Source organism: Rhinatrema bivittatum, chromosome 9 (assembly GCF_901001135.1).
Source record: "Rhinatrema bivittatum chromosome 9, aRhiBiv1.1, whole genome shotgun sequence".
NCBI lineage: Eukaryota > Metazoa > Chordata > Amphibia > Gymnophiona > Rhinatrematidae > Rhinatrema > Rhinatrema bivittatum.
Genome location: NC_042623.1, coordinates 244,910,917 through 244,927,325, shown reverse-complemented (window position 1 = coordinate 244,927,325; position 16,409 = coordinate 244,910,917). Strand labels below are relative to the sequence as shown.

Sequence of the window (16,409 nt, the reverse complement as noted above, 5' to 3'; positions counted from 1 at the left end):
AGTAGCACATTTAAGACTAATCGGAGAAAATTCTTTTTCACTCAACGCACAATAAAGCTCTGGAATTTGTTGCCAGAGGATGTGGTTAGTGCAGTTAGTGTAGCTGGATTCAAAAAAGGTTTGGATAAGTTCTTGGAGGAGAAGTCCATTAACAACTAATAATCAAGTTTACTTAGGGGCGGATTTTAAAAGGCGCGCGAATAGCCTACTTTTGTTTGCGCTCCAGGCGCAAACAAAAGTACGCTGGATTTTAGTAGATACGCGCGGAGCCGCGCGTATCTGCTAAAAACCTGGATCGGCGCGCGCAAGGCTATGGATTTTGTATAGCCGGCGCGCGCCGAGCCGCGCAGCCTACCCCCATTCCCTCCCAGGCCGCTCCGAAATCGGAGCGGCCTGGGAGGGAACTTTCCTTTGCCCTCCCCTCACCTTCCCCTCCCTTCCCCTACCTAACCCACCCGCCCGGCCCTGTCTAAACCCCCCCCCTTACCTTTGTCGGGGGATTTACGCCTCCCGGAGGGAGGCGTAAATCCCCGCGCGCCAGCGGGCCTCCTGCGCGCCGGGCCGCGACCTGGGGGCTGGTACGGAGGGCGCGGCCACGCCCCCGGACCGTCCCGGGCCGTAGCCACGCCCCCGTACCCGCCCCCAAACGCTGCCGACGCCCCCGAAACGCCGCGACGACCGGGCCCGCCCCCCGACACGCCCCCGACACGCCCCCGACACGCGCCCCTCGGAGAACCCCGGGACTTACGCGAGTCCCGGGGCTCTGCGCGCGCCGGGAGGCCTATGTAAAATAGGCTTCCCGGCGCGCAGGGCCCTGCTCGTGTAAATCCGCCCGGTTTTGGGCGGATTTACGCGAGCAGGGCTCTGAAAATCCGCCCCTTAGGGAATAGCCACTGCTATTAATTGCATCGGTGGCATGGGATCTTCTTAGTGTTTGGGTAATTGCCAGGTTCTTGTGGCCTGGTTTGGCCTCTGTTGGAAACAGTATGCTGGGCTTGATGGACCCTTGGTCTGACCCAGTATGGCAATTTCTTATAAAACATTGACAGTTTGCGTGAGCCAATAAAAAAAAAAAAAATGAAGAACAGTTGTGCAGCGACAGCAGCGTATGCTCAGAACGGACTGAAAAGTTCTGAGATGAGAAAGAATTCACCAATTTGGAGCCATCAGATGACATCACCCATCTTGGGTGGCTATTTATACTCTTGTCTACAGGGAAATAGCTTTTTTTTTTTTTTTTTTTTACATACCACAGCCAGAAGGGAAAAAAACAAAGATCATTTTAGCAAATCTATGGGCCTACAGAGATGATAACATGTCTAACCATTCCAGCAGACAAGAAAAAATGGAGGAGAAGCAACAAAAGACTTACACCTTTCAAAAAAACTCTGGAAGAATGTGTTTGATCTTGAGCGTAGTTACATGATATTTCATGGACTACAGTGAACTGTTCATCTTCAGAGAAATTCTAACAGACAACAGGTGGGCAAGAAACAACTCTCCATTTCTTCAGGTAATCTGAGGAAATGGATTGTACACTCTCTAGGAACAGAGGAATACCTACTGTACCTGAATGTAACTCACTCTGAGTAATCACTGAAAATGCGTGAGCTAAATCCAAATAAATAAAATGATCATATATTACCTTGCTAACATAAGATTGGCATTTGGATTGTTTGTTCCTGGGCCTGTAGGACTCCATTTGATAGTATAAATTTCTTTGTTGTGTGCTTGCAAATCATGGACACAACTGTCCTGTTTCATACTCCAGATCTGTGAAACAAACAGAAAGTTAGAATTTCAGTGAAAAAGAATTTCAGATAAAAACATCAGGCAATGCATAGTGCCTTTTATGTGCAGCATAACAGATCTGTCTTAAAATGGGCCTGGGTTTTCTTTAATTAGGAGACAAGAGACAACAGCAAGCACTTTAACTCTATGCTTCTGGTATATTCCAATACGCTGAAAGGTGAAATTACTACTTACCTGATAATTTCCTTTCCTCTAGGGCAGGCAGGTCAGTCCACACAAGTGGGTTATGCACTCCAACCAGCAATTGGAGATGAAGTTCAACTGACTCGCTGATGTCACATTCATATAGCACTGCACTGATATTTATTCCTCATATAGCCTGCCAGTATTCTTGGAAAAGTCAACTGTGGACAACTGAACAACACCTGAACTTTAACTTCAATACTATACATTTCCTCCCCACACATTTACTTTTTTTTTTTTATTTTACTTCCAGTGCGGAAATTCACTGGTCTCAGAAGAGACAGAAATGAATAACCATAACAGGTAAAGAAGGCACACACCTACCAGGTCCCTCGGCAACCTGGAGATCCGCATTGGCCTCCAATTTTGAGAATGTCCCTGAAAAGCAGACAAAGTACAATACAGGCAAGCCCAGGATGGGACTGTGCATTGGCCTACCTGTCCCAGAGGAAAAAAAATTATCAGGTAAGTAGTAATTTCACCTTCTTCTGCATTCAGATAGACCAGTTCACACAAGTGGCATGTACCAAAGCTACTTCCTTGTTGGGGAGGAGGCTGCCTGTGCTGCCTGTAATACTGCTCTGGCAAAGACATGTCTTCATGAACCCTAACATCCAAACAATATTACATATAGCAACTAAGAACATTGCTTTCATTATAAACAAATGCAAAAGGAACTGCTGGAGAGGACGGAAAAGGGGACCTGCCAAAAAGGTCAACACCAGATTTATGTCCCAAAGTGGTATAGGTATTCATAATGGCAGTCTAATATGCTTAACACCCTTCAGAAATCTGGACTCATCTGGATGAGAAAAAAAAAAGAGAGGTCTTCCTTGAACTCAACCCCTGTACCAGGCCAAAGTTACCACCTGCACCTTCAACGTCCTAAAGGTGAACCTTTACACAATCCTTGCTGCAGAAATTCCAGAAGCAAGGGAATTGCTGCTATGGCGAGGACACACTGCCGCGCCATACATCACTGCTCAAAAATACTCCAGACACATAAGTATGCCAATAAAGTATACAATTTTTGAGCTCTCAACATAGTGCTCGCTACTGCCATGGAATAACCTCTCTTCAACAGTCGAACCCTTTCAAGGGCCAAACCATGACAAAACTGATCTGGATTCTTGTGGAGAACTGGCCCCTGTTGCAGAAGGTCCCTGAGAGAAGGTAGCCGCAACAGCCTGCCATCGACCAGACACTGGAGGTCCATCTACCACAGCCTCCACAGCCAGTTCGGGGCCACCAGAAGGACCAAGTCCATCTCCTGGGCTATCTTCTGCAGCAATCTGCCAATAATGGGCAATGGAGGAAACACACAAAATCTGGTCTCATGGCCAACTTTGGATAAGAAACTTGAATCCAAGTAGCTGAGGATCTTGTCTGCAACTGTAAAATTGCTGCATCTTCAGTCTCATGGCTTGCCATCAGATCCAAAAAGGGCCAACCCCATTGGAAGACTATGAGCTGAAAGGCCTCATTTGCCAGCTCCCATTCCTCTGGGTCTAGGACGCGATGGCTAAGATAATCTGCTCGAATGTTGACACCCACAATCTGAAATGCTGACAACGCCCGAAGATACTGTTCCGCCCATGGCAACAGAAGTCCGTTACCTGAGAAACTTGTTGACTCTGGGTTCCCTCGATGATTTATGCAGGCTACTGCCGTAGCATTATCCAACATTACTCTTACAGCTCTCTCGCTTAACTGGTCCGCAAACCTCAGCAAAGCTAACCAACTTTGCTCAAGCCTCCAACCGATCGATGGACCAACCCATCACCTCTGGGGACCACTGCCCCTGTAACACCAGTTTCTGGTAATGAACTCCCCAGTTTTGTAGACTCACATCCTTAGTGACCACTATCCAATCAGGAGTCTCCAGATCCACTCCCGAACTGAGATGATCTCTCTGCAGCCATCAGATTAACTCCTGCCAGTCATATTACATATTCCTGAGATTGAGTTCTCCATTGTGACAGCAATGTCCTTTGAAGTGGCCGCATGTGCTCTGGCCCATGGAGCTAACTCCAATGTCACTGCCATGGAGCTCAAGGTGTGCAAGTAAGTCCACACAGACAGCCAATCCGCTAATCGTAGAGCCTGTATCTGTCCCAAAGCTTTTGGATATGCTGCCCTGGGCTGTATCGAACTAAGTGGCCAAGTAGCCTAGAGTCTGCGAGGGTTGCAAGCCGCTCTTGGCCAGACTGACCACCCATCTGAGCTCCTAGAGCAAATGAACTATCCTGCGAGACATGGTCCGATTCTCCCCCACCGAATTGGCCCTAGTTAACCAGTTGTCTAGATAAGGATAGACCAGTATGCGCTCCTTGTAAAGTGCAACCAGCACCACCTCATTACCCTGGAAAAGGTCCTGATTGCTTTAGCAAACCCGAACGGCAAGGCCTGAAATTGGTAATGACTGCCAAGCACTGTGAAGCTCAAAAATCACCAATGTTCCTTCCAGATGGGGATATGAAGATGGGCTTCCATTAGGGCCAGGAAAGTGAGAAGCTCTCCCTTTTGCACTGTCATGACCACTGATTACAAGGTTTCCATCCTGAAGCGGCTAACACGTAGAATCCGGTTGACCCTTTTCAGATCCAAAATGGGGCAAAACGACATCTTTTTTTTTTTGGAAACCATAAAATAGATGGAATAAAGAACTATACCTTCCTGGTTCTTTGAAGCAGGAAACTACAGCTCTTAACGAGAACAGCCTCTAATGTAGAAAGCACTGCATCCCTCTTTCCAAAGGAGTTGCTCGACGAAACTATAAACACATTTGTAACGGGTCAGATAAACTTCAGGGCATAGCCATTTCTGACCATGCCAAAAACCCACTGATCTGAAGCGATATGGGCTCACCTCTGAAAAAAATCGAGAAAATGTTTTGGGGATACATCCTTCATCGGATGTCTAGCCACCACCACCAAGGCCACTCCCCCCAAGCAACCGTGGCATACCAGATCATTGCTTGAGGTCTGTGTAAGCCTTGAAGTCCAATGAGGAGAAATTAAATACTGGTCAAAAAGGGAATGCTGCAGTGGAGGAGTCCTCATGTCACATGCAACCTGCCAAATATCAATGAGGAAGGTAATGAAGATAGTGCCCCCTGAAGGACGAAAGATAAAATGGTTTCACCAACTTCTAGTTCCAGATAATATTACTGGAATGCATTAAGGGCAGAATACAAGAATAAGGCAGGAGGTCTTCAAAAACATTGCCCCTGATTTTTTTTTTTTTTTTGCAAAACTCAGTGTCTGCAAAGCAAAACACAAATGAGGCAAATTCTTCCTATAGATAAGGAAGAACCCACCTTTCCTTTGGAATGGATTTTTCCTTTCAACGAAGCCTCCTGCACTTCCCGAGGAGTTTCCAAATGAAGAGGAAGGATGCCCAGGTGGACTTGTGGACCGAACCTCTCCCAGGCAAACTCCTTCTACCAATACTTAGGAACTTACCTGGCTCCCCAAGGGCCATGTCCCAGAACTACTTTGGAGGGGATCAACAGTACGTCACCCTTCGTGATTATAACTCTTACAGAGACCAAGGGCACCCAGACAAAAGGTAAGATGCTGTACAGTAACCAAAACTGGGATAGCTAAGTAGCATGTTTTGTTTTTTTTTCTTTTGGTCTGTTTTACTCTGAATGCCCAGAGGAATTGCCTCCCTCTCTGTGGGACTGAGCGAGGAAGGTCCTCCATGCCTTCCACTCTCCTGCTCAAACAAATAAGGCCTCTGTTCCCACCGCTGAGATAGATTTCAGGCGATAACCAGAAACACAGCCTGTCCAAACACAGTGCTTTACATCCCTGTGGTGAAAGCCTGCCGTTGCATCTCTGCCAAATGGGAAATCTGCCCTCTGGAGCTGAATCACAATCTCAGACTATCTGCCCACTCGCACCAAGTTCTGCCTTGTATCAACGCAGGACTGCAGAATGCAATCTGAGCTCTCCCGCTCTGCTCGTGCTCACAGCTCCACAATAGTAAGATGGCTGCCGGAGCTCCAGCCATAATATGAGGCTCAGCGGGAAGAAGACTGAGCAATGTCTCTGAACACATAGCTCCGGAGCTCCTCAACTGCCATGACATGCATGCAGTATCCTTTGAGGCAGTTCTATTTCCAGTGCCCTAAAAATGCAAGCAGATCCCCATGCTGAATTGCCAGCATTGTGCCCTTAGATATAAATTAAATCACAATCTCCTCTCCCTGCCAATTCACCTCAGTGCCAAAGTCCAGCCAAGCAAGTCATCCTCTATCACAGACCTCCAGCCACTGAACAGACACTCGCTTTTTTTTAAATTCTGACCTGCACAATAAGGAAACAGATGTTTTAAGGGAAAAGAAACAACCACCTGGGTAGGAAGCCAGAAAGGAGGAAGAGAAGGAGAGAAAAATCTGACCAGCTATCTGCTGGAAACCCCCGGTCTTGGTGCAGTCAACTGAGGAAGAGAGCAACTATTCTCCTCAGGAATAGTAGTGACACTACTCAACTGAGGGAGAAGGAATAATCTATCACTTCAGCTCTTCCAATCTATTCCATTTCAGGCTTACTATCCCATAGGTTCCAGCACAGGATGCGTGTCAACCATCTGCTGGAAATGGAGAATAGTGGCAGGTTGTCAGTGCAGTTCTGTATGAGTGTGACTTCAACGAGTCAACCGATCTCCATCTCCATCTGCTGTTTGAGTGCATAACCCACTTGTGTGGACTCTCTTGTCCGAGTACAGAGGAATCTGGCTTGCAAGACTGCTTAGTGTTACTTTGATCTCCATTTCATATTATTTTGTCCAAGGACAAATCTTCCTTTTAACAGGTTAACATGTAAAGAGGCCATTGTTACAATATAAAGAAATACAGGGTTCAATCTAGCAAATGTTGCTTACCTGTAACAGGTGTTCTCTCAGGACAGCAGGATGTTAGTCCTCACATATGGGTGACATCATCAGGATGGAGCCCAATCACGGAACACTTCTGTCAAAGTTTCCAGAACTTTGACTGGCCCCTACTGGGCATGCCCAGCATGGCACCAACCCTGCAGCCAACAGGGGTCCCCCTTCAGTCTTATTTGAAAGCTACAGGCAGTGCCGAAAAATAAAATAACAAAACGTTACGAACCCAACACCGCAGGCAGGTTTCGTGAGGACTAACATCCTGCTGTCCTATGAGAACACCTGTTACAGGTAAGCAACATTTGCTTTCTCACAGGACAAGCAGGATGGTAGTCCTCACATATGGGTGAGTACCAAGCTGAGGATGTCCTAACATGCACCAAATGTACCCAATGGCGAGCAACAGGCACAACAACTGGGGTGGAATTTGGTAGAGGGCACCCTGAACCCCACCGGGCAGGCGGAAGGGTGTGGGTACGTCACGTTGGAAATAAGTTACGCAGGACAGACTGGCCGAAGATGGAATCTTGTCTTCCGGCTTTGTCCAAGCAATAGTGGACTGCGAAAGTGTGGAGAGAACTCCAGGTGGCAGCCCTGCAAATGTTAGGAAGCGGCACCGATCGTTGGTGTGCTACTGAAGTCGCCATGGCCCTCACAGAGTGTGCTTTAACACGGTCTTGAAGAGGAATGCCTGCATGCTGATAGCAAAAAGATATGCAGTCCGCCAACCAGGAGGAGAGAATCTGCTTACCCACAGGTTGCCCTAATTTGTTGGGATGGAAAGAGACGAATAACTGAGTGCTCTTCCTGTGGGCAACTGTACAGTCTAGGAGGAACGCTAGAGCCCGTTTACAGTCAAGAGTATGCAGAGCCTGTTCCCCTGGATTGGAATGGGGCCTGGGAAAGAAGGTAGGTAGTATGATGGATTGATTAAGGTGAAACTCCGAAACTACCTTAGGTAAAAATTTAGGGTGAGTGCGGAGTACCGCCTGGCCCTGCAGGAGTTTAGTGTAAGGCGGATAGGTAACTAGGGCCTGTAACTCATTAACCCTGCGAGCTGAAGTGATAGCTAAAAGGAAAATCACTTTCCATGTGAGATATTTTAGGTCACAGGAGTGAAGAGGCTCGAATGGTGGTTTCATGAGCCTACCAAGAACCAGATTAAGGTCCCAAGAAGGGGCCGGAGGATGGAAAGGTGGCTTGATATGGAGCAAGTCCTTTAAAAAGCGTGTTACGAGGGGTTGTACTGATATAGGAACATCCCCGACACCTTTATGGAAGGCGGCTACTGCACTGACATGCATTCTGATTGAAGAGGTCTTTAAACCTGACTCCGACAAATGCCAGAGATAGTCCAAAAACCTTGGGATTGGACAGGAAAAGGAGGTGCACCATGATGTGTACCTTTTCCATTTAAAGGAATAAGATTTTCTTGTGGAAGGCTTCCGTGAAGCAATCAGGACACGAGAAACCGAATCTGAAAGGTTAAGTGGTTGAAGGATTAACCTTTCAACATCCATGCCGTCAGAGACAAGGCCTGAAGATTGGGATGGCGTAGGCATCCGTTGTTTTGAGTGATCAGATGCGGGTCCGTTCCCAAGGGAATGTGCCTGCGGATGGAGAGATCCTGAAGTATTGGAAACCACACTTGGCGTGGCCAGTGAGGTGCTATCAGGATCATGGTTCCCTTGTCCTGACGTAACTTCACGAGAGTCTTCGAGAGAAGAGGAAGTGGAGGGAATGCATAGAGCAGACCGGTTGCCCACGAGAGGGAGAATGCATCTCTGGGCAGAGAATGCTTGCTCCGAATGAGGGAGCAGAAATTGTCAACTTTGTGGTTCTGAGGGGACACAAAGAGGTCTGTCTGGGGATAACCCCATTGTTGGAAGATGAAGTTCGCTACCGAGGGGTTGAGAGACCACTCGTGCGGTTGGAAGACATGACTCAGTTTGTCTGCCAAGACATTGTCCACTCCCGGCAAGTAGGTGGCCCTGAGGTACATCGAGTGGGAGAGCGCTTCCGACCAAATCTGCGCAGCTTCCTGACACAGAAGGAAGGAGCCTGTGCCTCCCTGCTTGTTGATGTACCACATGGCCACCTGGTTGTCCGTCTGAATTAGGATGACGTGATTTGACAGGCGTTCCTGAAAAGCCCTGAGAGGGTATCGCATTGCTCGAAGTTCTAGGAAGTTTATTTATTTATGTTTTTTTATATACCGGTCTTCTTGCATTAGATGCAAATCAAATCGGTTTACATTGAACAATTAAAACTTGCTTGAAAAAGCATTACATGTAACAAAGAACATCAAAACATGAAAACCTGTTGGAACAATAATAAAACACAGAGTTTGAATTGTTCATCTTTACCAGATGCCTTACAGGAAAACAAAAAAAAAATGGATTAAAAATTAAAAATTAAATAACATATGAAGTATCGAGAGAAAATAGAGCATGGGAGCACTGAGTGAAAATTATGAGAGAGGAAGAGGAGAGGAGAGGGAAGGGGAAAAAGAACAGAGGGACCAGAAAGGTGGTTAAAAAAGGAAGGATTAGAGGGAGGAAATTATAAAAAGAAACAAACAAATCGAATTCGCCATGGTAAATCTACAGTAAGAAATCAGGGAAATGCTAGATTAAATAGATAAGTTTTCAGTTTTTTCTTGAAGGATTGATGGCAGGGATCCTGTCTAAGGTCTGGTGGAAGTGAATTCCAATGAGAGGGACCTGCCGTGGAAAAAGCTCTGTTACTTAGTGGAGTTTTGGCTTGAGGGATAAAAAGGGAGCCTTGATAAGCTTTTCTTATTGGTCTCTTTGATTTGTTGGTGCGAAACTGAAAAGTAAGATCAATTGGGGCTAAGTTGTTTAAGGATTTATGTATGATGGTCATGGCTTTGTAGAGTACTCTGTATTTAATCGGAAGCCAGTGAAGCTTGAAGAGTATGGGTGTAATGTGGTCTCTCTTATTTGCATTGGTCAGGATCCTGGCTGCTGAGTTCAGTAACAACTGTAGAGGCTTGATGGAGTTGGCTGGAAGACCAAGTAGCAAAGCATTACAATAATCCACTTTGGAGAGTATGATTGATGGATTGATTGAATGACAAGGCGGAAATCATGTGAATGCAAAAGGGGTTTTAGCCTTTTCAGAACTTGTAATTTGAAAAAGCATTCTTTAGTTGTGTTATTTACAAAACTTTTGAGGTTCAGGTGAGTGTCCAAAAGCACGCCTAGATCTCTTACGTGGGAAGTGTTTTTGATGTTGTCCAGGATAGTTGCAGGAGGATTAGGATTAGAGGTCATGCCTTTTGGGTTTGATCAATTATAAAGTTAGATATCTCTCTAGGAATGAAGTTGTCATCCTGGGAGATGATGAGGTATTCCGTTTTTTGCTTGTTGATGACCAGGTTAAGTTTGGTAAGGAGCGAGCTGATTTCCTGAAAGCAATATTCCCAGAAAATTAAAGTGTTTTGAAGGGACTTCTTTATAGGGATGTGAATTTGTATGTCGTCTGCATATACAAAATGTTTGATTTTCAGTTTAGATAGCAGGAAGCAGAGGGGTAGAAGATAAATGTTGAAGAGGGTTGGGGAGAGGGAGGAACCTTGTGGAACTCCCAGATTTGAACTGATTGGCTTAGATTCTTTGTTATTAATTTTTACCTTGAATGATCTGTTGCTGAGAAATGAGCGAAACCAATCTAGGGCAGTGCCTGAAATACCAATGTTGGCTAGTCGGTCTAGAAGGATTGAATGATTGACTGTATCGAAGGCCGCCGAGAGGTCGAGGAGAATGAGTAGGTGAGGTTGTCTTTTTTCTGAACTAAGGAAGACTGAATCCAAGAGAGAGATCAGAAGGGATTCTGTGTTAAGGGATTTCCGAAAACCATATTGAGATGGAGCCAGGATCTTAAAATCTTCCAAGTAGTCTGTAAGTTGTTTATTAACTACTTTCTCCATGACCTTAGCAATGAAGGGTAGGTTAGCAATGGGGCGAAAATTAGCTGGTTCATCTGTTGAAAGATTAGGTTTTTTTAGGAGAGGTTTCAAGATGGCTTGCTTGAGAGAATCTGGAACTTTACCTTGAGTTAATGAACAGTTAATGATTTTTGCGATCGGTTTCGCAATGATGTTTGGTATTGACATGAGAAGGTTTGAAGGGATGGTATCTAAAGGATGTGAAGAGGGTTTGAGTTTTTTTAGAATATTCATAATTTCAAGTGATGAGGTGGTTTCGAAAGATTCGAATGATGAGGTGGTCACGAAGGATTCTAACCTGGCGTTTTGATGCTGTGGTCTGTGAGAGTTGGGTAATAGGAGTAGAGGTGTGAAAAAGATTAGTGAGCTTGATAATTTTTTCTTCAAAAAAGGAGGCGAGCTCAGTAGCTTTGGTGAGTGCTTGATCATCAGGAATTGATGGAGGGACGGGTTTAGTTAGAGCTGAGACGTAAGAAAAAAGAGCTTTAGAGTCAAATATGAAATGATTGATTTTTTTTGCATAGAAATCTTTTTTTGCTTTAAAGATGGATTTTCTATACTTATTGAGAGTGGCTTTGTAGATTGCTTGATTCGTGGTAGAAGGATTTCTGCGCCAGGTATGTTCTTTGTTTCTAAGGTCTGATTTAATAGCCTTCAATTCGGGTGTAAACCAGGGTTTTCTGTTGTCCTGTGCTTTGTGAATCACTTTGGTGGTTAGTGGGCAGGTTTCGTCTGCGATTTTGTTGGTGATTGTATGCCATGAAGTAAAGGCTGAGCTCACGTCTGAAAAATCGAGATGTGGTAGTTCTTTTTAAGATGATTGGAAATAGTATCTGATGAACAGGGTTTCCTAAAGTGGATTGTGGTTTTGGGTAAATAAGGAGGAGGAGAGTCTGCAGTCTTGAGGACCGTTGTGATGAAAAAATGGTCCGACCAAGGTACTGGTGTACAGATTAGAGGGGATGATGGAGAGATGCCTTCATTTACGAAAATCAGGTCCAAGGTGTGGCCTGCTTTGTGAGTTGGATTGTCTATGATCTGTTTGAAACCCATGTGTTTAAGTGAAGAAAGGAAAGTTTCGCAGTTAGGGGAGCATTTGTTCAAGTCCACATGTAGATTAAAGTCTCCCATTATTAATGCAGGGGAGTCGTAGTTGATGTGCTTGGATAAGTATTCTATAATGGGAGATGGGTCTGCCTCAATTTTTCTGGGAGGAGCATAAATAAGGCAGATTTGGAGCCGGTTTGATTTGAAACAAGCAAATTCTATATTTGAAATTGAAAGGGAATGTTGAAGATTTATCTTTAGTTCTTTATTTGCTGTTAAAAGAAGACCGCCTCCTCTTTTCTTAGGTCTGGGAATTGAAAAAATATCGTAGGTTGAAGTGGGGAGTTGATTTAAAAGTACTGAGTCTGTGGGTTTTAACCAAGTTTCTGTGATTGCACAGATGTCTGGATTGTCTTCTGAGAGATGATCATTAAGAATGTGTGATTTTTTTGAGAGGGATTGTGCATTGAAGAGTGTGAGTGAGAATAATGAGAGGCCTAGTAATTGAGTGATTGGTGATAGAATAATAGGGATAAGTCTCTTCTGTTGGATAAGATGATGAATCGGGGGTGGATTCTCTTTGTGTTTGGGGTGTTTGCTGATGATAGGGATAGTGAAGGAGTGCATTTTAAAAGGGATGTGCAATGGAGAGAGCTTAGACAAAAATTGGAATTGTAGAATGAATCTGAAGATGGACAAAGGTATCTAGAAATAGGGATTGTAAAATAATAAATAAAGCTGTCCTATAGGATTGCGCTAAGGGGCATCCAGAGAGGTCTGCAGAGCAGAGATGAAATAAAACGTTTCCTCTGTTTGCCTTTTGGATGGTTGTCAGGAGGAGTCTCTGCGTATTGGTTGGAGTTTAGGGGTCGGCTATGTAGTGAAGGGAGTTTCACGGATGCTCAATGGATCGGCGCTGATGTCCAGTGGTTGGTGGCAGCCCTGTAGTGGGAAGGTATGCAGGAAAAAATCCTTACCCTGGAGGGAATGAGGTCGAACGAGCAAGTGAGTGCCGCCGTGGACTTCCTTTTCTTCTCTTTTCCTTCGCTATTCTTGGGGCTGTACGAAGGGGCGTACAAAGCGGCAGGCCCCTTTGTTGCGCCTCTTCGGTGTGCGGCGCAGGCGCGCGGCGCCAGAGCTCAGGTAATTTTTAAAAGTCCCTCTCCCTCGCTGATTGGCTGGATGGGCTGGTGGGCGGGTCTATTGTGCCGCTGCCTGTGTGATCGGAGTCCAGGCTCGCCGGGGGGAAGGGAAAAGATTTGAGGCCTTACCCCGACGGGTCTGGGCGCCGATCGCGCAGGCCTCCCTTCCTCGATGCAGGAGCGGTAGCAGAAGCGGCAGCAGCAGCGTTTTGGGCAGAAGAGGAGCGGCGCCGGAGCTCAGGTAATTTTTAAAAGTCCCTCTCCCTCGCTGATTGGCTGGATGGGCGGGTCTATTGTGCCGCTGCCTGTGTGATCGGAGTCCAGGCTCGCCGGGGGGAAGGGAAAAAATTTGAGGCCTTACCCCGACGGGTCTGGGCGCCGATCGCGTAGGCCTCCCTTCCTCGATGCAAGAGCGGTAGCAGAAGCGGCAGCAGCAGCGTTTTGGGCAGAAGAGGAGCAGCGCCGGAGCTCAGGTAATTTTTAAAAGTCCCTCTCCCTCGCTGATTGGCTGGATGGGCTGGTGGGCGGGTCTATTGTGCGGCTGCCTGTGTGATCGGAGTCCAGGCTCGCCGGGGGAAGGGAAAAAATTTGAGGCCTTACCCCAACGGGTCTGGGCGCCGATCGCGCAGGCCTCCCTTCCTCGATGCAGGAGCGGTAGCAGAAGCGGCAGCAGCAGCGTTTTGGGCAGAAGAGGAGCGGCGCCGGAGCTCAGGTAATTTTTAAAAGTCTCTCTCCTTCGCTGCCTGTGTGATCGGAGTCCAGGCTCGCCGATGTTTAGCTTCCCCTGGAGACCAAGACCCTTGTGTCTGTAGATTGTCCACGTGGGCTCCCCACCCGAGGTTGGAAGCGTCAGTGGTGAGAATGAGTTGAGGATCTGGCACTTGAAAGGGAAGTCCCTGGAGGAGATTGCTGTGATCTTTCCACCAGGCGAGAGACAGACGGAGTGAGTCGGTGATGTGGACAATGGTCGACAGAGGCTGAACAGCTTGAATCCATTGTGACCTCAGAGTCCAATGCATGAGCCTCATGGCCAGGCGGGCCATTGGTGTGACATGGACTGAGGACGCCATGTGTCCTAAAAGGACGAGGAATTGGCGAGCTGTTGCTGTATGCTGAGATTGGAACTGGTGAGCGAGAGACACGAGGGTTAGCACTCGTTGTTGAGGTAGAAAGGCTTTTGCCTGTAAGGTGTCCAAGTCTGCCCCAATGAACGACAAGGTTTGAGATGGGACTAATTAGGATTTTTCGTAATTGACGAGAAATCCTAGAGAAATTAGAGTGTGTAGGGTCAAATCGAGGGACAACCGAGCGGCTTGCTGGTTAACCAGTCGTCCAGATAGGGGTAGACATGAACACCTTCTTTCCTGAGAAAAGCTGCGACAACCAAGAGACATTTGGTAAAGACTCGTGGTGCCGATGCTAGGCCGAACAAAAGCACGCGGTATTGATAGTGCTTTGGGCCTACTAAAAACCTGAGGTACTTGCAATGAGCTGGAGTTATCGCAATGTGTGTGTATGCGTCCTGAAGGTCCAGAGAGCAGAGCCAGTCTACTCTTTGCAGAAGAGGTACAAGCAAGCCCAAGGTTACCATCTTGAACTTTTCTCGCTGTAGGTACTTGTTGAGAGCACGTAGGTTCAGAATTGGACGAACTCCCCCAGATTTTTTGGTGATCAAAAAGTACCGGGAATAGAACCCTAAGCCTTGCTACGAGAGTGGGACTGGTTCTATTGCGCTTAACTGGAGAAGGGAATCCTCCTGCTCCAGAAGGACAGAATGGTCAGATACTCGCCATGCTTGCAGAGGTGGTGAGTCCGGTGGAAGAGGAAGAAAGTTTAGGTGCCAACCCTGAGCAATGATTGCTAGCACCCATTGGTCGGTTGTGATTGATTGCCACATGTTGTGAAAGTGGCACAATAGACTTCCCACTGGTATGCTTGGCAGAGGAATCAGGCTGCTGCTCTCCAAGTGAAAGTCAAAAACCCAAAGCCGGCCCCAGCTGGGGAGCTGCTTGCGGCATTTGCTTTCAGGCCTGGCGAGGCTGAGGTTTTTGAAAAGGCCTCATAGTTCGGGACCTTGCTGGTGGAGGATAGTACTTCCTTGGATGGAAGAATGACTTTTTAGAGTCCTTCCTAAAGGGCTGTCTTGAAGAGAAGTCGGAAGGTATTGATGAGAGCTGTTTAAGGGTCTCATGATGATCCTTTAATTCAGCCACTATTTGCTGGATCGGTTCACCGAACAGATTGTCTCCTACACATGGTAGGTCAGATAGCCTGTCTTGTACTTCTGGGCGAAAGTCAGAAGATTTGAGCCAGGCCCATCGCCTTGCCGAAATGGCAGCTGCAGACACTCTAGTAGAGGTGTCGAAGATATCGTAAGCTGTTCTTATCTCATGCTTTCCTGCCTCAAACCCCTTCTTGAAAAGGATTTAAAGCTGTGTTTGGAATTGGTCAGGCAGGGTTTCAGAGAAGTCCTCTATCTGCTTGAAAATGACCCTATTGTATTGGGTCATATACAGCTGGTAAGCAGCAATTCTGGAGATGAGCATGGCCCCTTGGAACACTCGTCGACCAATATTGTCTAGGAACTTGTGCTCCTTAACAGGAGGGGTGGCTGAGTGAGGCTTCAACCTTTTTGCTTTCTTTTGAACCGATTCCACCACATCTGAGTGGTGGTCGAGCTGAGATTTTTGAAAGCCGAGGGCTGACTGTACTAAATAGGTAGTGTCAGCTTTTCTATGGACTGGGGCAATGGATCCAGGGTTTTCCCAGTTCTTTTTGAGGTCAAGAAGAACTTGATGAATGGGAATAGAAGTGATCACTTTAGGGGCATCCAGGAATTGGAGGAGCTCCATCACCTGGTGCCTATCATCCTGCTCCGTCTGAAGCTAAAAAGGGACCAACTCAGACATTTCCTTCACAAAATTAATGAAAGAAAGGTCCTCTGGAGGAGAACGCTTTCTACTTTCAGTAGGAGAGGGAGGTGAAGGTAAGTCATCGGTGTCTGTGGAAGTATCATCACCCCAGGTGTCATAAGGATCAGCAGATTGACCTGTAGGACGAGAAGGGGGTTGGATACCCGAAGGCCCCGGCTGAGGCTCCGAGAAAATCGAAGGAAACAGCGGGGGCACCGTGGATGGCCTGGAAGGCATCGGTGCCGGTATCGAAGGCATCGATGGTGCCGATGTGCGTATCACCCCCGATGAATGAATGAATCGGTGGCGAGGGACAAATTGGCATCGATGGCTGAGGCAATACTCCCGAAGGAGGAATGCGGAATGGTGTTCCTCCTCCCGATGAAGCTGTCAACGGAGAGCGCACCGGAGCCATAGGAGACACGGGAATCACCGGTGGAAGGGCGG

The 16,409-nt window shown here is 46.8% G+C and overlaps 1 protein-coding gene across 15 annotated transcripts in view; it reads right to left on the bottom strand.

The window, feature by feature from the left end:
• TBL1XR1 (transducin beta like 1 X-linked receptor 1) overlaps positions 1-16,409 on the bottom strand; it is an 854,914-nt gene that overhangs the window by 107,378 nt on the left and 731,127 nt on the right. For all 15 annotated transcript variants that reach the window (XM_029616816.1, XM_029616819.1, XM_029616820.1 and 12 more), the window contains one exon: positions 1,646-1,773. In XM_029616816.1, the coding sequence (XP_029472676.1) occupies positions 1,646-1,773 (128 nt within the window). The remainder of the gene's footprint in view (positions 1-1,645; positions 1,774-16,409) is intronic.